Source organism: Blennius ocellaris (assembly GCF_963422515.1).
Source record: "Blennius ocellaris genome assembly, chromosome: 16".
NCBI lineage: Eukaryota > Metazoa > Chordata > Actinopteri > Blenniiformes > Blenniidae > Blennius > Blennius ocellaris.
In genome coordinates, this window is record NC_137665.1 from 4,602,834 (window position 1) to 4,627,546 (window position 24,713).

Sequence of the window (24,713 nt, forward strand, 5' to 3'; positions counted from 1 at the left end):
AGTGTTAGAGCTGATACAAATTACTTATGAATGCAAATTTACAAAAAGGTTAACTCCGACAGATTCACCGTGTGAGAATTAGTACAAGCACAATGGATTCATTTGTCCTAGAGGGAGCTGCATGAGGGGCGACTGTGCTGTATTTGGCAGGTGCAAGTGCTTCCACAGCAGTCCATGATCTCCTGAGACGGTAAATCACCTTCATACTAATGCAAAAGAGGAAAAGAAAAAAGCTGTGAGAAACCAACTGAACAGGGTGCACATGAGAAAATGAAAAAGAGAAATCAAAACTGTAAGAAAATAGCATTTATTGGATGCAAATACTGCTAACGTGAGCACATTTAAGTGGGAGCACTTGTTCACCAGCCACGACCATAGATGCATCTTGACTGGCTCAGAAGTGTAACACTGGATTGTTTGCTGTTTCACACACAGAAAGGGGCATGGTGTAGATTTGACGGGGATCAGTCTTCACAGCCGTCACTTGATGCTTGAGGTAAAAAGTTAAGAAAATACACAGTAATCGACCCTGACATTAGAAAGCAGAAAGTGTAAAAAGGTCACACGATGACGCTGTTTTAGGTAGTAAAAGAAAACTTTTTGAAGGCAAAACACACTCAAGTTGGTACCATTTGAACTAAATTTGCACCTCTTTCATTACAGAACTAATCCTCATATGGACTTCATTTTTCCACACAATTTTTTGTGTGCCATTATAATTCTTATATCAAGTCTTATAAGCACTTTGGCGGTCGTTTTGGAAGTGATTCTTTCACACATGAAGCTCATATTTACTCTACAGTAAGTAGCTGCACAGATGTAGTTGAAGCTAAAGCTGAGACAGTCAATATTTAGTGTCCTCTTTCATCACACCACCACAGTCTGAATCTCCACCTCCTCTGGGGAGGTGATGACATACTCCTCTTGCTGCTGCACCATCTGTATTCCCTCCTCCACCGCTTCCTCCGTGGTAACCATGGTGACCGTTCCCGCCGCCGTCTCCATGGTGTCTGCCGTGGCCAGCAGCGTGCCGTCACTGATGGCGGAGGCCAGCGTCATGGCTACCTGCTCCGTCAGGCTCTCGGGCGTGGCGATCGTGATGGTGTCCCCGCAGTCGGAGATGGACGGGCCGTCCTCGTTCACGGCGACATTTCGCACGATGATCTGGTGGCTGCCCGTGCCGCCGGCGCCCTGCGACTGGCTGACGATCCGCTGCACCACTTTCATGATGTGGTTTTCCATCTGGGAGGGAGAAGTTTTGTGGAAAGGTTGCACAACCGTTAACCATCACATGCAAAATAAAATACACACGTCTCAAATCGCCATTTGAGAAACCAGATCGTCCAACACTGCATGATGGATGTGTTCCCTTCTGTGCTGCGGGTGTACATACTGACCTCATTTTGGCTGTCCTGGATGAGCGTAACTTCCTCCTCCTGCATTCCCTCCTCTGTTTGAGTCTGGAGGACATGGAAAAGCGAAGAAGATTTCAGAGATCTTCAGAGATTATTGTGGAAATCATTTGGTATTTAAAAGATCATTCTGGCACCTATTAAACACTGAGCAACAGAGTACAGGCCAGGATAAAGCCGGGTGTGAGCAGTGAGAGAAAGGCTCCAGCTATACTCCCTTTCTAAAGTATTGGAACAATGAAGCCAATCCCTTTATTTTTGCTGTAATCTAAAAACATCACGACTTTCATTTCCAGGGATTTACATTTGGCTCTGAAACAGTGACACATCAACAGCTTGTTTTTGAACATCTAACAGGTGTGATATAGAAGAGGAGCAATACAGTCTCTCAGCCATGCTCGTCATCAGTCATCACCTTGATAATATACTCCTGTGTGTCTGCCACCACTGATGAAAACTCCACCAGGACAGCATGAGGATCCTCCGAGATGATGGCCGCCGTGGCCACATTTTCCGCCGACGCCTGCTCCTGCGTTAAAGCCCCTTGCAGCTCACCCGATTCATCCTTATGGCAGCCTCCTGGTGGAAAGCAGGAGGCACTATTAGATCGGCCCGGGAGCATAATTCCGTTCCAAAAGTCTTTGTTTTTGTCCGTCGTCCTGACCTTTAGCCCGCACGTGCCTATTGAGAGTCCCGTGTTCAGCAAATCCGCGTCCACACTTTGGACATTTGAAAGGCTTCTCTCCGGTGTGGTGGCGGATATGCCGGACCAGAGAGCCTTTCTCTCTGAAGCTCCTCAAGCAGAACTGACACACGTACGGCTTTTCATCCCCGTGCGTGCGCTGGTGTACTTGCAAAGCGTTCTGAGCAAGGCACAGAGGAGAGGACCGTGAAGAAAGAGGAATCAACTCAACTCAAAGAGTTCACTGTCGTGAATTAAACTTAAAGTCACCTTGGTCTTGTATCCTTTGTTGCATCTGAAACAGTTGTAGGGTCTTTCATCGGAGTGTGCCCTCATGTGTTCGCGCACGTGGCCGATGCTTTTGTACAGCTTGCCACACTCGCCACATTTGTATCTCCTCTCACTGACATGCACTTCCATGTGCTTCTTCAGCAAGTAACCAGTCAAAAATTCTTTTTGACATAGTGTGCACTTAAAGGGCTTATAACCTTCATGAAAAAAAAAAACAAGAAACAAAAAAAAAATATTTATAGAAATGTATCTGATTTGTTCTTGTTTGTATATTTATAAAAAGTAACACATAGAATTTGCTAAGAAAAAGAAAAAAGAATGATCAGAAAAAAGAAACCGCTGTGATTTGTTGAGTGTGCAACAACTCACCTAAATGACCTTTGACATGAAAGCGGAAATAATTCAAGCCCTTGAAGGAGCGGTTACAGTGTGGACACTTGTGCAATCTTGCTGATGTTCGATTATTACTTTCCCGTGTTCCCTACAAAAGAAAACATGGAAAATAACATGCTATTAGAGTGTAAAGACAATGTGGAGTCCTGTAACAATCTGCAAATTGCAGGTTTTCACATGTACTTGTAAACCCACCTCGTCCATCTCCACAAACTCTTCTTTAACTTGGATCTCAATTATGCCCTCGTCCGAATCACGGCGGTCAGAAACGACTTTGTTCATCTCCTCGGGAGACGGCGACGTCTCTTCGACCACCGTCTCCTCAGTCCCCAGTGCGATGCCGGAGTTGATAATAGCCTGACAGATGAGGTTGTCGCCTGCTGCGGCAGCGGCGGCCAGAGCTTCCGCTTGAGACTGCTCCACCACCACCTGACCACCAACAAAACCAGGCTGGTGAGAATTACAGGGAAATCTGAATTTTTAACGCATATCCTAAGAGAAAGAATGATTATGCCTTATGTGAGCCTGACTGACTGCAGCCATTATATTCTGCATAAGTACAGTTACGCATGCGGCCGACTGAGCTGCGCTCGTGGCTCCCATATATTTGTGGATTTAACTCAAAACATTTTGACAGGAAACCACCGCCACACATGGAGCTCCTGCGCTGTACACACTCACCTGCTGCTCTTGCGTCGTTCCATCCACCTCCATTGTGAAGTGGACTTGATGAAGAACCTCTTGAGACTCAGTTTCCACCACACTGACAACAGCGTTTTGAGCCTCCACCATCTCCTCCTCCTCCTCCTCTTCTTCTTCTTCTTCCTCCTCCAGTGGCTGTTGCTCCACAACGACCATCTGCTGCTGGTTGGCTGTTAATGTCTGCTCGGCTTCGATTCCTGAAAAATGTGAATAATCTCAATGGACTGTCATTCCACAAATCAAATCTGAACTAATTCTATAATTTAAAGAGGCCCGATATAATCTTTATTTTTTAAAGAAATCTCACCTTTCTGCACACCATCTTTACTGACAAGGATTTCCTTATATTGAACAAAGCGTATCTTTTCTGTGCAGGGCGTGAGAGCCTTCAGATGTCTGGTGAGAGCACCGGACTCTCTGAACGACTGGCCACAAAGTGTACAACGATATGGTCGCTCATCTGGAAGAGAATAGAAATCCCCCACAACATAAAAAAAACACCCCAATTGGATTACAATTTAGTTGAATTTCGAACACTGCATCAGAAACGTGAAAAGTTCAACAGACTTCTGTGATTTAGGCTCATTCTCTTTACCAGTATGACGACGATTGTGACGAATCAAGGAACCTTTGGTGCGAAAAGACGTTCCGCATAGGTCACATGAGAAGTTCTTCTGATCACTGTGAGTTTTCAGGTGAGTCCGCAAGTTGTTAGTCTGCCAAGTGAAAATTTTATTAAAATAAAAAGGATAAGTTGGACAAATTTAAATCCACCAATCCCACACATACACACCAAACATGCAACTCACTGTTTTGAATGTCTTTTCACACAGCTGGCAGATGTAACGTCCATCAGGGTTGACTTTGTAAACAGGTTTGTCACTGTCGGGATTGTCAGACATGGATCCTTCAGGCACATCGGACAGGTCGGTGACTTTAGGCGAGGCGGCTTTCTTCCTGCGGCCTCGACCCAACAGACCACTGTTTTCTTATTTGTTAAAAAAAAAAAAAAGAAAGAAGATAATACAGGTGGAGCTGAGAACAAATTTGCAGACTGTAAAAAATGTTGACTAATGATTGGAAAAAAAATGCCTAATATATTCAATGATCAGTGATAGTAATCTTGAACTACTTTTACAGGTGAAACAAATTTATTTTACTACATTACTCATTGCGCCAACATGCTTTAGAATATTTGATCAGATACAGGAGTGCTATTGCACATTGCAAAAAAAAATATATACAATTTCATCTTGTGTGGGCCAGACCACTGAAATGGCCGCATAATAACCTTTAAATGTAATCTAAGTTTTCATTTGTTTTTAAACCCAACTCGTCCATCTCCACAAATCAAGGATCTGTGATGAAAATGCCTATATTTTCACACAAACAATAAAACAACTGAAAATCAATAAAACGTCAACGCAAGGCCAATTATAATACCTTCTGGTGCAGAACACAGTGAAATGCTTCTCCTAATATTTTATTTGACATTTTTCCAATTTTCTTGGCGCTGCGGCCCAAAATGGAACCTCTTGCGGGTCTGTATCCCTACCCGAACCAGGGTCTGTTTCTTACACTCAAACCAAACCAGGGCGTGTTCCTCTGTCCTGTACCCGAAACAGGGTCTGTGTCCCTACCTCAATCTGTCTGTCCTATACTTTACTCTCCTATGTCCTCTCACCCCAACTGCCACCTCTGAGCCTGGTTCTGCAAAGGTTTTCCTCCTGTTAGAGCCTTTCCTTTTCACCTTCGCTTATGCTTGCTCATGTGGATTTGTTGGGGTTCTCTATGCTAAAAGCACCTAGAAATGACTGTCTTGTATGTGGTGCTACATAAATACAGTTGAATTGAATTGGTCTCTGCTCATGCACCTTATGTTTGACACCCCTGTAATACAGAGAGGCCCAAAAGCACGCATCACACAGACTAACCAGGGATAGGACGAGACATCACTGGATGACACCCTTTCTTGAGAGAATAATTGGCAAGTCTATGATGATTTACCATGAGTGATCTTGTCTGGTTCATGTGGGGATGGGTTTCCTGCGGCTCCCTCTTCTGAAAAACCTCCATTGGCTGCATTAACCTGCACATGCATATATATATGCATAAGCATTGCCATCTGGTTATCAGTGCATTGAGAATAGTGTGTGCACACTTTGCAGTCCATACCTCCTGCGCCTCCGCCCGTCTGCAGCTGTGCTGCAGCTTGTGCTGGATAAAAGCTTCCAGTGTGGAAAACTCGATCTGGCAGCGTCCACACTTGTGCACGTCTTCATCTAAAAAAATAAAAAAATAATAAGACTTATAATCACACAAACAATGTCAGCGGGGTATCTGCGCTTTAAGCCTGCATCCGGTTGGTGGAAACTTTTCAAAACAGTCATTTGTTTGGGTAAAAACTAGCCGCAGTTTGCTAACGACGGCTAGCCGCTCGCGACATTTCACTACGTAGCAAGTGACCAAGGCCCAAACGCTGCCGCCGATAAAGATTTGGGACTCGTGGCTGCATTTTGAGGACGAACCTTCATCTCCCAGAGTGGTTTGGATGGTGATCGTCTCGGTGCCTTCCCTCGACTGCTCCCTCTCCGCTTCTGCCGTATGATTATTTTCCACATTCATGTCGTTTGACTTCTCCGTCTCTGTCGCAACGCCGCTTACCGGGAGGAAAACATGGCGGATTTACGACCCCGTAGTCATAACAACAAAAGAGCGCTGACGTACGCACTTACGTTCATTACCACGCGCTGAAAAGGATCGAACCCGATCAATAAGTGAATAGAATTAACTAAAATGTCCTATTTGAACGTTTTCCTTAAACTGAAATTGAATTGTATATCTTACACCTTCCTATTTGAACGTTTTCCTTAAACTGAAATTGAATTGTATATTTTACACCTTATGTCAGACATAATTAAATCACTGGTCCCCTTTCTGCGTCATTAAAAAGTCGACAAAATTGTACATATAATACTATATATAAATAAGAAGTGTAAAACAGTCAAACAATTGAACACAATATAAATCTATAACTATAAAGTGTTTAAAAAAATTACATATTATACATATAAGATAAATTATAACAAACTAAAAAGGGATTGCATGTGATAGAGATATTAGAATAGAATAGAATAGAATAGAAAGCCTTACATTTCATTATATGTACAACATGATTGAGAACTGTTCTTCTCACGGTGTAGGGAATAGAATGGAATATACAAAAATAGTGCAATATAACAAAACATTTTGTAATATAGCAAGGTTCAGAGATGTTTCACAGTGCATTTGTTTTGGTGATGTGCAGAATGTCTGCAAATCACTGAAAGTGTAAATTTATGGTGGTTATGGCTCTGGGAAAGACATTTTCTGTGTGTGTTTGTTTCGCTACACACCTGTAGTGCCTATCGGAGGGCAACAGGTGAAACCGGTGGAAACCAGGGTATGAGCTGTCCTTGATTATGTCTTGTCGTCTGCCGAGGCGCCAGGATGTGTCAATTTTTATCAGGGAGAGAAGAGGGCAGCCAACAATTTTCTCTGCTGCTGTGATTACCAGCAGCCTCCTCCTATACCTACCCCAGTGGTGCTCCTGTACCATACTGTAATACAGTACACCAGCAGGCACTGGAGTTTTGCAGTGATATAGTCTCTTTTGACTCAAATAGGTTTTTGGAGCCTACAGATTGACCTCATTGCATACAAAATAAAGAGGACAAAAAAGGGTTGCTTTAAGACATATGTAGTCTTTAAGCAAGCTGAAACAGTCAGAAATGTTAAATACCAAACTGTGGGGGGAAAAGAAACTAATAGATGACTTGAATCAAAAATTCGTCATTAATATCAATAACCCGAATAAATAATGAGAAGAATAAAGTATTCTATTTATAAAATAATTTTGTTGCTATAAGATTATAGAATAAACAAAAGAAAAAGCTCCAAGAAAAAACCCAGTTCGAATACAAAGTTGTCTCTGTTGACTTTACGACACAAGAGTAAACAACCCACACTTTACGGCAGTGAAAATGGCGTCGCACTTCAGCGGTGTGTTGCAGTTGACAGATCTCGATGATTATATCACGCCATCCCAGGTTGATCAATACTTTTTTCCAACACGTGGTAGTAAATGTTTTCTTCTCCGGAGAGATGTTTTAACGTTAAGTTTCACTTTATGTATAAAAATGTAGTATGTTTTAGGAAAACCCGCCGAATCATCTTCGCAACTTCTCTTATCAGTACAGAAAGTCAAGACATCGAGTTTAGTTTGATCTTAAACATCGATGTGGTTTAATATGGACCAAAATTATCGCCTTTAAATGTGTAAAATGTGTGAACGATGGTGGTTTGTAGCACGCGGTTAGCTTGATGCTAATGATGGCGATGATGCAATCACAATGAGGGGAATGAAACTCCCAACAGCTATTGTTGATCACCAGTGTTTTAATCGACTTTATTCATACTCTTTAATCACAATTCTCCTGTTGCCCTTACTAGGTTGATGTGAATCTATTTGGAAGTGATAGAAAACAATAATATGTCACATCCCATTTGATCAATAAATGTACTCCTTGATTTTTTGTTTGGTCTTATATGTAATCTGTATTTTGTAGGAATGTGTCAAACCTGTCAAAGTAGAGAAGAAACAGGGGAAATCTGTGGCGAAAATACAGATAGAAGATGATGGCAGTTATGTCCAAGTCTCTTTGGTGAGTATCAAATCTAATGTGATATACCTGCATAGAAGTTGCTTGGCCTATTAAATTTATTTAATCTGATTTGTGTTTGTAGGATGGGGGGAAGCAAAAGCTGGAAAAAGCAAAGATCACCCTGAATGATTGTTTAGCTTGCAGTGGCTGCATCACCTCAGCTGAGAGCGTCCTCATCACACAGCAGAGCCACGAGGAGCTGTTCAAAGTCCTACTTCACAACAAGGTACATTTTTGTTTATATAAGACAAATAGTTTTTTTTGTTTGTTTGCTAAACATGTCATTACTTTCACATGAGGATTATGTGTTTCCACACTCAGGCAAATGAGACGGAGCAGAAGATCGTGGTGGTATCGGTGTCTCCACAGTCCAGAGCTTCTCTTGCGGCGCACTTTGACCTCAGCAGTAGTGAGGCAGGCAGGAGGCTCACTTCCTTCTTCAAAAGCCTCGGTCAGTGTGGATGTGCATGTTGTATTTTGTGTTACCTGCAGCTATTACTCAAGGTTATCTAATGATTGCTGTTTTTTTTTAAATGATTATTATTATTGCTGTTGCAGGGGTTCATCATGTGTTTGACACTGGCTTTAGTCGCACATTCAGCTTGCTGGAGAGTCAGCGAGAGTTTGTGGAGAGATTTCAGAGGAACGAACAGGACAAAAAGTCCCTGCCCATGCTAACATCTGCTTGTCCAGGTATTTCTCTCTTTGTTTTTTGAAACTTATTCTCATTATCAAAGTGGTCATGTTCCGCAAAAATTACTTTCTGATGGTTTTCTAACAGTATTATGCGTCCCCATACCTGGGAGTGACGCCCCAGAAGTGATGAAAGTCGGTCATCTCTGTCCTTGGCTTGTTTCAGTTTTTAAAAAGTGTGTTGCTCCAATGAGCCAATCAGAAATCAAACCCTGTATCGTATCATCGGGGGTTTAGCCAATGTAGTTCAAGGTAGGCCCTCCCTTTGACCCTCCAACAGCTCTGCTCTGGCACATGGCACCACGAGAGGAAGTACTTCCTCCTCTTCCCACAATGGGCGTGGGTGGAGCCAGTCCAGCTCACATAGACACAGCACATACTGAATGCAGCTCAAATGACCCTATATTCAAATGTCTGAAAAGCTGGATTTGAAGCAATTAACTTTGAATACAACAATTTCTGACCAATGAGTCACATGTGAAAGGGTCGAAAAGCTGTATAATATGACTCCCTTAATGTAACTAGGTTAATTAAAATTTCCCCAAAAAATAATTTATTGTGCATGTCTGTTATATCCAGGTTGGATCTGCTATGCAGAGAAGACCCATGGGGATTATATTCTTCCATATATCAGTACCACTCGCTCCCCACAGCAGATGATGGGTTCTCTTGTGAAAGGGTATTTTGCTGAACAGCAGGTATAGTGTTTACCTGTGAATGTGCATTGGTGTGTGGTTATTTATTTTGAAGCATAACGAGAATAATGAGTAATCATTGAGCTGTGTGTATTTTAGGGACTGAGTCCACAGCAGATCTACCATGTTGCTGTCATGCCTTGCTTTGACAAGAAACTTGAGGCTTCACGGTCGGATTTCTACATGAACAATGCCGAGACCCGAGAAGTGGACTGTGTCATCACCTCTGGTGCAAGACCCATTCTCACAACACATTTTGTACGCGTTTATATGTCGGATCCTTTGTCTAATTAACTTTCCTGTCTGTTATAGGAGAGGTTCAGAAAATGCTCCAGGAGAAAAACGTGTCTTTGAAGGATTTGGAGCCTTCAGCTCCAGATACATTGTGAGCTTTGTCTCATCTTTTTTTGATTGATTTCCTCACTTAAAATAATTATAAAACCCCACTTAAAGGATTTTACTAATGCTATGTGTTGGGTTTTTTTTAAACCTAGGTTTAGCAGTGTACTTGGAGATGAGTTCTTTAACCATGCGGGGAGTGGGTCAGGAGGTTACCTCCATCATGTCTTCTCGTATGCTGCCAAGCAACTGTTTGGAGAGGAGGTGAAGGAGCTCACTTATAAGACTCTCAGGTGAGCAATCTGAACTTCGGTAGCGCAATTCTTTTGTATAAAAGTTGTTGATTCCACCTCCTCAGTATTTTTCTACGTCATACGACAGGAACAAAGACTTTCAGGAGGTGATTCTGGAGAAAGATGGCGTCGTTCAGCTGAGCTTCGCCTCAACCTACGGGTTTCGCAACATTCAGAACCTGGTGCAGAAACTCAAGCGGGGAAAGTCGCCTTACCATTTTGTAGAAATCATGGCCTGTCCTTCAGGTGAGGCACAAGATGCTGTACGTACAATTGAATAACCGATAAGCCAAACAGAATATGACAATCATTTAGTTTTTTTTTTTTTCTCCTCTCATCATTATTCAGGTTGTCTAAACGGTGGTGGACAGGTGAAGCCCTCAGAGGGACAGAACCCTAAGGAGCTTCTCCAGAAGGTTGAGGAGCTCTACAAAGCAGAGCGCTCCCTGTTGCCAGAAGATGACATTCGTGTCGCAGACTTGTACCAGTCGTGGCTCCACAGTGTGGGGGAGGAAAAGGCCAAAGAGCTGCTCCACACTCGGTACCACACGGTGGAGAAGATGACCAACGGGCTCACCATGAAGTGGTGACGGAGGCTCGTGTTCAGCTTGCAGGACACCGCAGCTCAATTCTGTTTCGCACTCATTGGTCAACAGACACAGACAAAACCGTCCCAAAATAATAACTCAACAGTGGCAAGGTTAATATCTTTAAAATTCAAGTATTGACCTAATGTTTGTCAGTGTCCCATCATATTTGTTCTTGTCAGGAGGCCAGCAAGGCCTTGACAAATTGCCATTAATGATGTGAGAATATTATCAAATCCTTTATGTGTCATTTGTGTGTAGCACCTGTTACACTGCAGTAATCCAAAGTATAACCATTCCTTGTTCATTTAATGTGTAAATACATTTTGAAAAATAACAATAAAGCTATTATTTAATTGTACTTCTGTTTAGCTGTTTGTGTTCTTTTTCAGTAATGAAAACCAATATATAAGGATTCAATCTGGTGTGTTTTATTGTGCAATCTTGACTGATCTACAGGAAAATACTTTTTTTTTTTTACAATGTGGATAAAAACTTTGGAATGAAAAGCATGAAAAGTGATACTGTTGTACAATATGTGCAATTTATTGTGTTGCAGGTATGAAGTTTTCCAACAGCAGATATAATAATACAAAAAACTAAATATACAGTATGCAGTTTAGACTTATTTAGCTAAATTAATATTTACAGAGGAAACAAGGTACAAATCAAGGAAATCAAACGGTTAAATAAAAGTGGATGACATGAACATAAATATCTCAAACATATTCTAATTCCTCACATGTAACTGGAAAACATTGTTGGTCGATGTTACAATGTGCAATTAATGTATCCTAGCCTGCGTGTACAGCCTATACAATTATTCGCTTTCCAGAAGCAATATCTTGTGGAAATAGTTTTAAACTGGCCTTTTTTTTGTGTGCAGTTAGTTTAATAGACACACATGCCACCTAAAAGGCCAACCCGACACCCAGCAGTATAGTCAAAAGTAAGCGTTAAAGCAACAAGCGCCACACTACAATCTTGTGTCTTGCTCCAAACAGTCATTCAGTAGATGGGCTGTGTTTGCTCTTTAGTGCTCCCGAATTGTATGTCAGGGTCTGAGCAGCCCCCACTCCAACGCAAACATGGCGTGGGGAGGAAGTCTCTCCTTGGGCTTCTTGAATTTGTCCTTCTCCTTCCGCAGGACCCTCAGCACCTCTATAGGATCCTTCTTTCCAGTGAACTTTTGCACTCCTTCCTCGCTGGATTACAAAAAACAAACAAACAACGATGAACGATTAGGTCCATGCATGACATGGAAATGTGATGAAGGAATCGTCTTTTATAGATCACTGATTTATCAAAATAATTGACAATCGGCCAATTGTTTGAATAGTTGAATGAGCAAATTATAGTTCCATATACTTAATAATAGCATTAATAACAATATTAGATAAAGACATACACAGAAAAAAAAGCTTCTTAATGGAAGAAAACCTGAAAGATTTCACTCGGGCTATCCTGTCCATGTATTTTTCAACTCACGAGAGTCGAAGAAAAGGGTTGTATTCAAATTCCTCTATGAGGGTAGATGGCACTGTCGGCTTGTCGTCATCATCACGTGCCTACAGACGCAAAATGCAGAGTAAGAAACTGGAGGAAAGTAATATCGGCAATATTTATCTGTGTTTAAAGAATATTATTTGACATGTTGTTGAACAATGCACTCCTTGTTGTGTGAACAAAACTAACAATAACTATCCTCAATGTGAAACATAAACATAAAACACTTTATATACCGATCATGCACTTGCAACAAGTTTATCTTCTAATATTCCCCACGAATTGACCGGATGCTTTAAATAGTTCCATCATCACTACACATGCTTGGACAGAACAAGCTGAGTTTTCTTTTGTTCTTGGAAAATGTCATAAAATATATATATTATAAGAAACGTTCAAGTATAATTCTCACCCTGGCCCAGCTCAGCATTTCTTTAACCTTTTCATTCTCGGGTTCTACCAACATGGCAAACTTCAGGTTCTTGATCGTATACTCGTGGCCGCAGAACACCTTCTGCAAAAGAACAAACGCTCATTTGAAGGGGCAGTATGTTAATCCTGAATCATACAGTCGGTGGCAGTGTTGAGTCATTTGAGCTGCAGTGGGTTTTGAGTTCATGGTCAACACTGGCCGATTACTTACACTACACCAGCTGCAAATGTTTACCATTGTATTTGTGTTGACACTCAGCTTGTTTTGCCTTGTTCTGCTAACCATTTGAGGCTATTTTGAGTTACAAAAATATTAAATATCACGGCTTTAAAGGGTTTGATCGTATCACGGTATCTTTCTCGGTTTCAAGCCATTCACAAGTCGTTTTGAAAGAGGGGGGATAAATCAGAGCCACCAGACTGTTTCTCAATCACTTCATTATATGAGTGTCACGATGGCTCAGTCCTGTCGGAGGTCATGTGAGCTGCTGTTAACCATGTGAGGACTGCACGCTGCCACGACGACACCCCTGTCCTTTTGACTGACCGTGTCTTGAGGTAGGGAGCCGAGCACCTGGGTCAGGTTGTGGTACATCTGCTCCGCCGTTCCCTCAAAGAAACGGCCGCATCCCCCAATAAACAAAGTGTCTCCTAACAACCAAGGACAAATTTAGGGGTCACTGCATATCCGCCCACAAAACACAAACAATTGCTAGTCAACAGTTTCATATCTCTAGCCACTCATAATCATATTACTTAATTATTTGAGCCATAATGCATAATACAGATGCCACACAAAGTGTTCTTACAGTTCTTACAATGAGTGTATTGCGGATTGACAACAAATCAAGCTTGTTTTGACTCTAACTGGTTCAGCAGTTCTTTATGTTTACGGACAAAGACCTGTGAACACAGCGGGGGCATCAGTGCACTCATCCTCCCAAACAAAGTAGCACATGTGACCAGAGGTATGGCAGGGAGTAAACAGGCACCTCACATTGATGGAGTTAAACTGCAATTGGGAAATAAAAAACAAAAAAAACAAAAGACAAAATCAAAAGACACCATGAGAAAAACTAGACTTTTCACATTACACACTGAACAATGCTCTCAAAAATAGATATTTGAAGTCCTTGTAACTTAAAAAGTGTACCTTCAGTTCCTGAGCATCGGTGACTTTATCTGTCAGGCCTCCGATCCGATCATCTCCACCATAGACCCTCAGGCCAGGAACCTCCTTCAGCAGAGCCTCATTACCACGAGCGTGGTCCCTGGTGAAAAACCACTCAGGTCACTACCTTGTCATCGGTAGTGTGCGTGTGTATATATATCTCTCTCTATATATATATACTTCTCTTACCAGTGATGGTGTGTTGTGAGAACAGCTGTCAGAGACAAGCCTTCTCTCTTCACTATTTCCAGCAGCTGCCAAAACACATTCAACGGAATCAAATAAATATTTTCATTAGTACATTTTCATATGTTCAAAGGTTTTTAAAGCTCAGCGCTTGCAGATAAAACATTGCTTTCAGTTTGTGGAGTCACATTAAAACTGATAAATCGATCTTACCATTTGAGAACATTTAATGTTTGAGTGCTATTCGCTTTTGCATGTGAAGTCCTACAAATTGACATTTAATCGGATTGTAACTGGTGTATGATTATATCATGATGTTCACATCACGTCTGGGTGAAAAAGGAGATGTGTGCACATTTGTCTCTATAGATTTAATGTCGTCATATAACAATATCAAATACATTTTATATTTCTTCATCAAAAAATGCACACATCCATTCTGGTTAATACTGCTGTTGGGCACTGGAGCTAATTCCAAGTAATCAATATTAAAATGTGAATTTGTCCTGTTGCTGCATCTGCAAAACACATTGTTGTGCATGTAATTGCAGATTCCTAACTTAAGTGTGTGTGTAAACTTTCAAAACCTGTTTTTGACAGCCGTCAAGGAGAATAATATAAAAGTGGTTCACCAAACAAACTGCTGTCCAGATCAGACTCTCACCCGGTGCGGCACAGCAGGATCCACAGCTACAGCCTGCTTGCTCTGCTCATCTATCACCAGGTACATGTAGTTGTCTTCCAGGATGGAGATCACCTTCACCTTCATGGCACACGCACGCGCAACACAGCGCGCGCCCCTACAGACAGAAGAAGTCAACTCAATTGAAATACCTCAATTCCACTGCGGCTGATTAAATCCTTTATTACTCCTGTCCGAGGCAAAATAAATTAGTTTTGAGAATAATTTCTACATCTCTGCACACTGACCAGACTGGAACAAATCCGGAAGTTATCGCGATATTATCAAAACAAAGTCTCAAGGCGTTGTAATCGAGCAGGAAACGTTCAACTGCGCCTTCGCGAATATTTATAATCATAATATATAATTTGAATAACCATTATTATTATATAAATAACAATAATAATAAACAAATACACAAACTTCCTTATTAATCACAAAAATGTTTAAACACACAAAAAAAGTTTAAACAAAAATGGTATCACATTAAGAATCATCTGAATTTCCAACATGACTCCATCTCATCATCTAATTTGTTTTACATGGAGAACTTGGTATAGTCAGTAGCTTTAGTCTCATCTGTAATTTCTGACAACAGTTTCCTTGCAGAGATTATGCACTTTATGTAAACTTGTGCAAAGCAAATGTATTTGTATAGCACCATTTAGATACAAGGGAACTCACAGTGCTTTACAAGGAAATATAGGAACTACATTAAAACAAGGTGACTAGGAATATTAAAAGATGAAGATTATGAAATGCATTAGAACAAAGTGATTAAGAAAGACATGCAAAGGAGAATAAATATAATATAGGCTTTATGAACACAAAGGTAATAAAAGTAAACGTTCCTCTAAAAAAATAAATATAAAGAACAAATAAAATAAACGATTTAAACATCCACTGTGATAGTGAGTGAGTTTCTTCACAACATAACCACCCTTGACCCAAGTCTGATTGAAATGTTTATCATGAATAGATGGTCAAGGCTAAATATCAAAATGAGTAAGGCACTAATCATACCATTTACCTTTTATCAATGGAATCAGTTTGGAAGCAGATTTCTTGTTGCTCACATTGATCATGTTTTATTGGTTTTGTCCAAAGAATGTCATGCAATATTCTTTGTTGGATTGTATCCAACAATCAATGTTGACACCATTAAGTAAACATCTCTGAATGATTAAGAAAAAACTAGCCAGCTGTGCTGCAATTCACCTATTACCGAGCAGGCAAATAAAACTAAACTGCAAAACCAAACATTCTCAGTGGAAATTAAACATTCACACAATTTTTTACAATTACTGTTTAGTATTAAAGCAGATATTTTACACATATTACAACAGCTCTTACTTAAGCACCTGTCCGTCTTCTCAAGACTCCAACACTTGAGACCTTAGTTTGTACATAAATATATTACGACGTAATACTAAATAGACTTTTGTTTTTCATTTACAAGTTTCCAAACTAAAATTCTCATTTCAAAGCATCTGGCTGATGGGAAAATATTCCTCCAACCTGTCAGGGAAACATACCGAACCCAGGTAAGTTTATAGCCAAGATACACTTAATGTACCATAAGACAATGAGTGCAGTTGATCTATTTCAAACAACCATAAAAATGAAATGCAGGCGTTTCCTTTATAATTAATGTACAGCTTGCAATGTTCAGAGCGTCACTCCTTGGGCACTCTGAAGGAGTCTTTCTCTTTCCGGAGGCTTCTCATCGTCTCGACTGGGTCTGTCTGCTTCACGTGGTCTTGAACGGCCTTCTCTCTGAAAGAAAACAATGATAAGAAGAGTCAGGCTGCACTTTGCATGTCCAAACAATGACATTAGAAGAACAAATTGGTACGTACTTCACTCTCATAAAAGGATTAAATGTCAGTTCATCACCCAATGTGGATGGAATAGTTGGCTCTCCATTGGTGCACTTCTCCTACAGAAATATCAAGTGTAAATATTCATAAACATGCAAAAAAAAATAAACTTGACCGAGCCCTCAGAGAACAAATGGGAGATGTTGATTAATACCTTTGCCCATGCCAGCTTCTTTTTAATATCTTCATTGTCTGGTTCCACGTGGCGTGCAAATTTCAGATTGTTGATGGTGTATTCATGACCACAGTAAACACGCTGGAACAGAGGTCATGCAAAATACACAAGAAATTTTCATTCCGACTTCGAGATTTCCTCTTCAAATCGGGAATTTCTTAATAAATTGTTTCATGCGTATTTACCGTCTCAGGTGGTAGGTTTGCCAGAATGTTAATCAAGGCTCTGTACATTTGCTCTGCCGTGCCCTCGAAGAATTTGCCACAACCCGCCACAAACAATGTGTCCCCTGTGAGGGAGAGAACAAGGGGCTCATTACAGGTCGCACTCCAGCGATTGCATCGGATGACTCGCAGATACCAGATCAAATCCCAAACGGTGTAAATAGTGAACGTGACAATACGTGCCTGTGAAAACAGCTGGAGGCTCCGTGCTGTTTTCTTTGGTCACATAGTAGCAGATGTGACCGGTCGTGTGACACGGTGTAAAAAGGCATTTGATATTGAGTGATCCAAGCTAGTAAAAAAAAAAAAAAAAAAAAAAAAACACCATGAAGTAAACATCTAGTGTAATAAGAAGGCTGTATAAAAATAGTTTGTCTCACTTTAAAACTGGAGGAATGAGAAACTTTTTTTGTAAGACCATCAACTCTATCATCTCCTCCACACACTTTCAGGCTGGGCATCAGCTTCAACAGCTTATTGTTTCCACCGGCATGATCCCTGAAAACAGGAGGTGTAGTTTTAGAAGCGTATAATAGATTAGTCACTGCATGTTTTACGAGCGTTTGGGCTGGCAGATGAGTTAACATTGAACCCAAGTGTCTCACCAGTGGTGATGGGTGGTCAGTACAGTCGTGAGGTTCACCCCGTGTTTTCTGGCTGCTTCTATAACCTATTGAAACCAGAGAGACAGTTTGAGTTTTGTTTGGCTTTTTTTTTACACAAAATAAATCAAACACAACATAAACAAGCTCAGAATGGATACTTCTTCTATCAATTATCCACATTAAAGCAAGTATAATTTCACATATTGTGATTTAGACGGGACAACTCGAGACTGGGGAAACAGTTCCTGGCTTGAAAAAAAAAACCAAAACCTGTATGTTTTCTTTAGGAGAGTGAATTCCCTGAACTGCAAAGTCATCGTAACTCAGTCTGATCAGGCACCTTTAAGGTGCGGTGGTGCAAGGAAATTATTATCAATGTGTAGCCAGACTGCATGATGCAATCATCACACATTGACCACGACCTGAGTTGAAAGTTTGTGGCCTCTCATTGGAGTGTTTTTGTGTGAATCTGAAAGCTCTTTCTTGTTAGTAGCTTGAAAACAAAGATCTACAACACTGTCAGGTGCATAAGAGGAATTACAACCATTACGAACACTGGTTTTTTTCTCATTCTTTAGCAAAATCTGATACAGAATCTACAAAGTTGGAATCCTTTAATTAGCTATATATACATACACACACACAAGAATAAAAATAAAGAGATGCACACACCACTATTGGCTCCACTGGGTCGACCACAGCTGCTTCTCTCGAGTCCACATCGATCAGCAGGTACATGTAATTGTCACTGAGAGCCGGGAGAAGTTCAACCTTCATGCTTGTTTGTTCCACCAGAGAGGATTTCCTCACTGCGCTGTGAATGAGAGCGGCTGCCTGGGCTTTCACTTCCACAGGGGCTGCAGGAGAGGACACCGGTCGATTATCTCACAACAAAACAGCCATGTCAGCTTGAAAGAAGTACAGTACGAGTCTATTTCATTCCCGAAATGCCTTTTACGCACGCTGACAGCTGGAACAACTTCCACCGCGTAAACAAGGCTAGCTTCAATGCTACATGTAAACGTGTGTTATTTTTCCAAGAAATTCATTCGCTCTTTTCCACCTCTGCCCTGGACGTGGTTATATAACAGGGGTTGTAATCTACTCGGACAGGCCGGCTGTGTTGACATGACGGCTCTCGCTTTAAGGCGACTAAAGATAATAAATGCGTAAATAATCAGTAACAATTTTTCCACTTGACACGAAGCTAACATGCTACATACGTGCTAAAAAAAAGAACAAAACCCGATTCAACATTTACCGAATTTAACGGCGGTTACAGCTCCTACTAGAGTGCAGGCACTCCCCACCAGTGACCGGAATAACATAACAACAGCAGCTGTAGTCTTTTCAGTTTATAACCAGAAAAGTTTGTTTCTGGTTCAGTTCCGCCTCTGTCTTCTTTTCAACTTCGCCCTCCGCAGGCTCGACCAATCAACTCAGGGGGAGTCGATAGACCATTATATAGCTATACAGGGGAATATGTTGATAATTTACTAGCTTTGACAAGTTGTGTATTAATTTCATTCAAAATTGAGTTGGTTCAATTAATCATTTTATTTTTTTATTGATAAATTCCTTTAATTTTTTGTATAATACATGAACTCGGCGCATATCCCTTCTCGCTTGCCGTCGGTCAATAATCTGGCGTCTGTGGGTCAAAGTTTTGCTAAAACTGGAGTTTTCTGCTTCGTAGCGCCTCAAACCGCTTCCACTTCAAGGTTGCTTTCACCATGACTGCTCGGAATATAACTCGGTTCTGGGAATGGGGCAGGAAGATCATTTGCATCGGGAGGAACTATGCGGATCACGCCAAGGAGCTGAAGAACGCGATTCCCACGGAGCCCGTGGTGTTCCTGAAGCCCCCCTCTGCATACGTGAGGGAGGGCTCCCCGATCCTCGTCCCCGTCTACACCAGCAACCTGCACCACGAGGTGGAGCTGGGGGTGGTCATCGGGAAGGGGGGCACGTCCATCCCGCAGGCCGCCGCTATGGAGCACGTGGCCGGTTACGCTCTGTGCCTGGACATGACGGCCCGGGACATCCAGGACGAGTGCAAGTCCAAAGGTCTGCCCTGGACCATGGCCAAAGCCTTCAACACCTCCTGCCCCATCAGCGACTTCATTCCCAAGGAGCGCATCCCCGACCCGGGCAGCGTCAACCTGTGGCTGAAGGTCAACGACCACCTGCGGCAAAGCGGCTGCACGTCGCAGATGATCTTCTCCATCCCGTATCTCATCAGCTACATCAGCGACTTCATCACCCTGGAGGAGGGGGACCTCATCCTGACCGGGACCCCCAAGGGAGTGTCCTCTGTGCAGCAGTACGACGAGCTGCAGGCCGGGATCGAGGATGTGATCACCATGAACTTTAGAGTGGACAGACAGGAGTGACAAATGCAACAAGCGACAAAAGAGTGTGTGTGTTTGAGTATCTCTGTGGGTCAGCAGGTGGCAGTGCTCCACCAGTTGCACGAGACAGACCTTAACACTTGATTTGCATTGCATTCTCAGGATACAAAGCACTTTATAATCGTCTGGATGAACTGTGTTTTGAGAAGAAAGATTCAAACTAGCAATAAAAGATGCAAACAATTCGGTAGCGAGCGTTCCATATGAAAGTGTGAGTTGAAGTGTGAGAATATCCATTTTGATAGTCCATGTTTTAAGTTTATACCATACAAACATGTGACGTGTTTCAGACAATGCAGTTTGAATATAACTTGTATGAATTAAAGAGAATTTATTGAATCTTGGCCCAACATATTCATTTCTGCACCAATTTCTCTGGCAAGTAAATCAATGGGCATGCAACAAACACGAGACCGCATAAAAAAAAATGTTTTACACTATTTTGGCACTAATTGTAAAGTTGCTCAAGAGTTTTAAGTTGTATAACGAGAACCCACTTTGGGCCATTTTAGTCTTGGATGATATATAAAGGGAATAATCACAGAGTAAATACAATTTTGCAATCGCAATAGTTAAGTTTTCCACTGGAACATTAATATTAAGTAGGTAGAGTCATAATGTAACTTGTCAAAGTCACTCGAGACTTAATGTGTGACATGATTGGTTAAAAGTCATATAAATATGTGAACAAGGGCTAATTCAATTATAAACAGTTGTAAATGTCTCAGTACTCATCACCCTCTATACTACAGCCACAATGCATGATAAAAAGGTGACTTCAGTTGGTGAAATTGCAAGAACTCACAAATATTGCTAATTCAGAGATAATATGACCTTACTCTATTCAGTTAACACAAAACATACAGCCAACATTGCGTGAGAGATTTAGTGGGAATATCACCACTCGTGATAATTGACATAAGAGGAATTTCATTATTTTTTTAAAAATCGTGTCTAGGTTTCATATAATTGATCTCATATCGGAGTAATTTCCTCTAAATCTCCATGAAGCGTAATCTGACTTTATGTGGTGTACCCTTCAGGCGTTTAAAACGTCAACTGCACTTATCCTTGAATGTCTTCAAGTGGAGAAAATAGTTATATTATTGAGGACGTTTAGAGCAGAGATGGTTTGGCCCTTATAATCACGGGATTTGCTTAAATTCGAAACATATTTTGTTGTTTGTTGAATTAGTAGAGATGTGTTTTCCTCCTGCAGCAGCCATTCCCACACTCAATAATGCCAAGGCCAGCTTACTCTGGGACCCACCCAACCCTCAAATCTCCAAACTGAAGAAATGACGAGAACAAGATGATTTTCTCAAAACACTGATTCCATAAAAAAAAAAAAAAAAAAAGAATAATTGAATATGAAGAACAGCAAATGCAATAAAGTTTTTATTAATAGAAAGTTATTTTGAATATATAATTGACTCATTCTGCTGTTATTACAAGCCCGCACGTTGACATGAATATTGGAAGAACGTAACAGTGGAAACAAACTGCAGGAGACCATAAATGTCCACAGTGATTCATCAATATTGATTCTTCACTTAACATAGCGACACACGCAATGTATTATGTGCCAACCTGTTAGAGCAGAAAACCTTTATGATGGACTGCACTTTTATAATACAAACAAGAACTTTAATGCACTTTTTTTTTTAAACAATTAATCTTGTCTGTACTGAAAACACTCACACATTAGCACAGTATAATATTTTTCGCTTTCTATGCTGCTTTATCCAGCTGAGGGATGTTGAAACCAACTAACCAAATTGAGAAACTTTTTTTTCTCCATCCATTGAGATCGCAGATGTCTGTCTGACTGATGCAGGTTTACAGGTTTAAACCCCTCAGACCCTTGAACCACAATCTTTATTGCAGCAGCACTCCTTGTTTGCATGTTTAAGATCAACTCGGTTGATTAATTCCCCCCAAGATGATCAGATGTGCCTTCATACTTTGTAAAACAATGAACTTTCTGCTATTTTGGATTCCCAAGTTGCGTGTCTTCCCCACAAACCACACAGCTCCTGGACTCTTTAACGTCTGTTGCACCTTCGCTTGCAGTTCTCCCACCGGCTTCTCTGTTTTCAGGATCAATCAGAGCCTCCATCAACCTGTCCCAGGCCAGTCTGCTGTAACCCGAGTCTGAGTATACATCATCTTCCGGCACCTGTAGGGCATGCTATCTCCCAGACTTGCAGTGCCAAGCCCTGGCCCTCCAGGCATTCAGGGGTTATATGTGTCCATCATAAGAACAGTTATGACAGATTCAATTAGATTTTGGGGTTGGGAAATATTCTCATGGCCTCTTTATGAATTTTTTTTTCATCCTATCACTGAGTTAGAGCGGTGCACAGCGTGTCATTTGCTCACAGGTGTCGTCTATTGCAAGACATGAATCACACTGTCCATTGTCCCCGTGTGGCTGCAGGTATTACGCTCTCACAGGTTTTTAACAATAGCTTCAAAGCTCAAGTGCAGCTCTGGTTTAACATTCAACACATTGACCTGCACGTTGTACTCAAACAACAGCCTGAGAAGTTACACTCGATGCTTTCAAGGGAGAGGGATTACATGGGGAACACAGTCTTTCCGTCTTACATGATATCATTCACAACATGGAATGAAGCCAGGAGGTAACGAATCCAAACACCGGAGCTTTAAGGGCTACGTTCTTGTAAAGAGAGCAGATCAGAGTACAGCCTCACAGAGCCGCTTTGTGCTGTGCACAGATTCCAGGTAAAGATGCGTTAAGAAATAACGTGACATCTCAGACAGTGTTCAGCCTCTGAAAAAACAAAGGATGAATATTAGCAGTTTTAACACGTGGCAGTCTCCTGGTGGCATGATCGATTCCTCAAGTTTGAGGTTAGATATTCTTAAAAAAAAAAGAGAGAGAGAGAGAGAGAGAGAGAGATCTGAAATAATCACTAAATGAAAATGGGATGATTCAGATGGCTTCAATTTAATGTATCTTGTCTGTGTGTAGTTTATTTGTTCTCCTTGTGGATCATTTTTTTCCCCCGGTGCATAGATTTCCTCCTATCCCAAAACAATGCTTGCTTTGTCTAATGTGGACTCTAAATTGCCAATAGGTGTGATTGTGTTTCTTTGCGTGTTGACCCTGATATGTACTGAAAGCCTTGCAGCCTCCTGCAATCGTAGGATGAATGAATGCATAGACGATTCCCTCATTGTGCAACATTACGGATAAAAATGACCTAAAATCTGTGCTCACTTACATTTTAAGTATCTGAGTGTTGTCATAAGGATAAAGGGGTAATGAAGGATAACAGCAGAAAATATCAACAGTTAAGTGTAAGGCATCCATTGTCACAGGTTAATTGAAAAATGTTGCAGGAGACATCTTGGAACTTATGTGAGTAGCCATCAGTTCATCCGTTACTTTGGTCTTGTGGTGTCGAACATGCTTGAGGAGATTAGGTCAAATGTCTCACCTTCTCCTGGGAGACAACTTGAAATCAAACACAGGCATGAACATGTAGCCAACACCTACCTGGGTCTTGAAGGGAGGAAAAGGTTTTTTTAATGAAAAAAAAACCCCCAAAAAAACATACACTCCAAAACATGTATTTCCAGATGAAATCATCCAAGCTGATCTGTTTGCCTTCAAATAAAATATATCACAGCGGTTGAGCTTTGTCTCACAATGGCAAAATACATTTCATTGTCATTTCTTTCAAATGACATTTATCAGTAGAAGTTCCAACATGTGAAAGTGTTTTACAGTTTGGCAGTACATGTCTGTCTGTGTGCTCAGAAAAATGACCATTCGTGATTCTGCGCTTTGCGTGCCGCTCTGTATGTCACCAGACCGGGCTGTGGTGCAGCTATTCTGAGAAGAAAAAAAATAATAACCACCAGCTTACACAACCATTGGAAGGACTAAATCATAGAAGATCTATATGACATATGGCATGAAAGCGAGGTGCACTCATATGGTCGGGTTTGGTTTTGTTTGTTTTGTGGACAAAGGCCCAAGGGCTACACTGTGTGGCAGTTGTTTATGCTTTTTGTGTCACATCTAAATCTCTCCTGGATTGATAAGCTATGACAGTGCATTCAATTATTCATTATCTATTAATAACACTGAGGAAAATCAATATCTGAGGTGTGCGATTAAGAAAGATCAAAATATAAAGATTTGATTCATTCCTGCAGAATAATGAATGGGCTCTTTCACAAATGAAAAAGAACCATGCGTAGAGCCCAGGTGCAAAGCTTTTTCATTCACACATTGCATTTACACTTTGTTTGAAGAGGCAGGTGGAACGCAAAATGGGCAACATCCTGCCAAACACTTATTTAACAACTTGCCTCAAAGTACTTGATTGAGGCATGCTGCTTGCATGCAGATGTTAACACAGCCACCCCCCCCCTCCCCCCCAAAAAAGAATATAATTCTTCTCCAAAGGAGTTTCCACAAGATATGAATGCGCTCTTATTTTTAGTGTTGAAAGCTTTCCGTTTATTTGGCAACTGTGAGGCAGTTTGTACCTCATCAACCAAGTGCAAGTTTCTCTATAAACTCCGATTGTTCAAAATCCTCCAATCAAGGCTCAGAAAACCCCGACTGGAGCTGACGTTTTGTGGGCTTGAATAGCGTTTGCTGAAATGAGTC

At 41.2% G+C, this 24,713-nt stretch overlaps 5 protein-coding genes across 6 annotated transcripts; 2 read left to right on the forward strand and 3 right to left on the reverse strand.

The window, feature by feature from the left end:
- Window positions 1-385: 385 nt before the first annotated feature.
- Window positions 386-6,133, reverse strand: e4f1 (E4F transcription factor 1). Its single transcript, XM_080511753.1, has 14 exons — window positions 6,009-6,133; window positions 5,656-5,762; window positions 5,488-5,569; window positions 4,290-4,468; window positions 4,076-4,196; window positions 3,788-3,940; window positions 3,460-3,677; window positions 2,974-3,207; window positions 2,755-2,866; window positions 2,365-2,582; window positions 2,077-2,275; window positions 1,828-1,991; window positions 1,398-1,460; window positions 386-1,242 (listed from the first exon to the last, which is right to left on the reverse strand). The coding sequence occupies exons 1-14, from the start codon at window positions 6,103-6,105 to the stop codon at window positions 868-870; spliced, it is 2,322 nt and encodes a 773-aa protein (XP_080367879.1). The 5' UTR covers window positions 6,106-6,133; the 3' UTR covers window positions 386-867.
- A 1,369-nt stretch (window positions 6,134-7,502) lies between these two features.
- On the forward strand, window positions 7,503-11,072 carry narfl (nuclear prelamin A recognition factor-like; the record flags this gene model as incomplete). The annotated part of the gene is made up of 11 exons (XM_080511754.1): window positions 7,503-7,568; window positions 8,088-8,183; window positions 8,266-8,409; window positions 8,505-8,634; window positions 8,742-8,876; window positions 9,456-9,574; window positions 9,671-9,800; window positions 9,884-9,956; window positions 10,066-10,203; window positions 10,292-10,449; window positions 10,552-11,072. The coding sequence occupies 11 exons, from the start codon at window positions 7,503-7,505 to the stop codon at window positions 10,791-10,793; spliced, it is 1,431 nt and encodes a 476-aa protein (XP_080367880.1). The 3' UTR covers window positions 10,794-11,072.
- Window positions 11,073-11,404: 332 nt separating this feature from the next.
- LOC308141526 (hydroxyacylglutathione hydrolase-like protein) lies at window positions 11,405-15,078 on the reverse strand. 2 transcript variants are annotated; one of them, XM_080511716.1, is made up of 8 exons: window positions 14,750-15,078; window positions 14,089-14,153; window positions 13,882-13,999; window positions 13,632-13,740; window positions 13,276-13,379; window positions 12,709-12,810; window positions 12,279-12,358; window positions 11,405-11,995 (listed from the first exon to the last, which is right to left on the reverse strand). In XM_080511716.1, the coding sequence occupies exons 1-8, from the start codon at window positions 14,852-14,854 to the stop codon at window positions 11,845-11,847; spliced, it is 834 nt and encodes a 277-aa protein (XP_080367842.1). In that variant the 5' UTR covers window positions 14,855-15,078; the 3' UTR covers window positions 11,405-11,844. The 2 variants fall into 2 exon arrangements, with proteins under 2 accessions (XP_080367842.1, XP_080367843.1); XM_080511717.1 differs by having other exon boundaries at window positions 11,974-11,995; window positions 12,231-12,358.
- A 664-nt stretch (window positions 15,079-15,742) lies between these two features.
- LOC308141524 (hydroxyacylglutathione hydrolase, mitochondrial-like) lies at window positions 15,743-19,066 on the reverse strand. Its single transcript, XM_080511713.1, has 9 exons — window positions 18,913-19,066; window positions 18,324-18,508; window positions 17,652-17,716; window positions 17,427-17,544; window positions 17,230-17,338; window positions 17,008-17,111; window positions 16,802-16,903; window positions 16,627-16,706; window positions 15,743-16,543 (listed from the first exon to the last, which is right to left on the reverse strand). Exons 1-9 carry the CDS (start codon window positions 18,977-18,979, stop codon window positions 16,444-16,446), a joined length of 930 nt encoding a protein of 309 aa, XP_080367839.1. The 5' UTR covers window positions 18,980-19,066; the 3' UTR covers window positions 15,743-16,443.
- Window positions 19,067-19,263: 197 nt separating this feature from the next.
- On the forward strand, window positions 19,264-20,304 carry fahd1 (fumarylacetoacetate hydrolase domain containing 1). The gene has a single exon (XM_080511787.1). The coding sequence runs from the start codon at window positions 19,385-19,387 to the stop codon at window positions 20,042-20,044; it is 660 nt and encodes a 219-aa protein (XP_080367913.1). The 5' UTR covers window positions 19,264-19,384; the 3' UTR covers window positions 20,045-20,304.
- Window positions 20,305-24,713: the final 4,409 nt, after the last annotated feature.

Coding starts and splice junctions, on each gene's coding strand:
- LOC308141524 (XM_080511713.1), bottom strand. CDS start 18,979: ATGTTATTCCGGTCACTGGTGGGGAGTGCCTGCACTCTAGTAGGAGCT. Junction 17,717..18,323: donor ACCCAGTGGAGCCAATAGTG/GTGTGTGCATCT, acceptor TGGTTTCAATAG/GTTATAGAAGCAGCCAGAAA. Junction 16,544..16,626: donor AATCCTTTTATGAGAGTGAA/GTACGTACCAAT, acceptor GTTTTCTTTCAG/AGAGAAGGCCGTTCAAGACC.
- fahd1 (XM_080511787.1), top strand. CDS start 19,385: ATGACTGCTCGGAATATAACTCGGTTCTGGGAATGGGGCAGGAAGATC.
- LOC308141526 (XM_080511716.1), bottom strand. CDS start 14,854: ATGAAGGTGAAGGTGATCTCCATCCTGGAAGACAACTACATGTACCTG. Junction 14,154..14,749: donor ATCCTGCTGTGCCGCACCGG/GTGAGAGTCTGA, acceptor GTGTTTTGGCAG/CTGCTGGAAATAGTGAAGAG. Junction 12,811..13,275: donor GCTCCCTACCTCAAGACACG/GTCAGTCAAAAG, acceptor GTTCTTTTGCAG/AAGGTGTTCTGCGGCCACGA.
- e4f1 (XM_080511753.1), bottom strand. CDS start 6,105: ATGAATGTGGAAAATAATCATACGGCAGAAGCGGAGAGGGAGCAGTCG. Junction 3,941..4,075: donor TCACAATCGTCGTCATACTG/GTAAAGAGAATG, acceptor ATTCTCTTCCAG/ATGAGCGACCATATCGTTGT. Junction 1,992..2,076: donor TAGGCACGTGCGGGCTAAAG/GTCAGGACGACG, acceptor GCTTTCCACCAG/GAGGCTGCCATAAGGATGAA.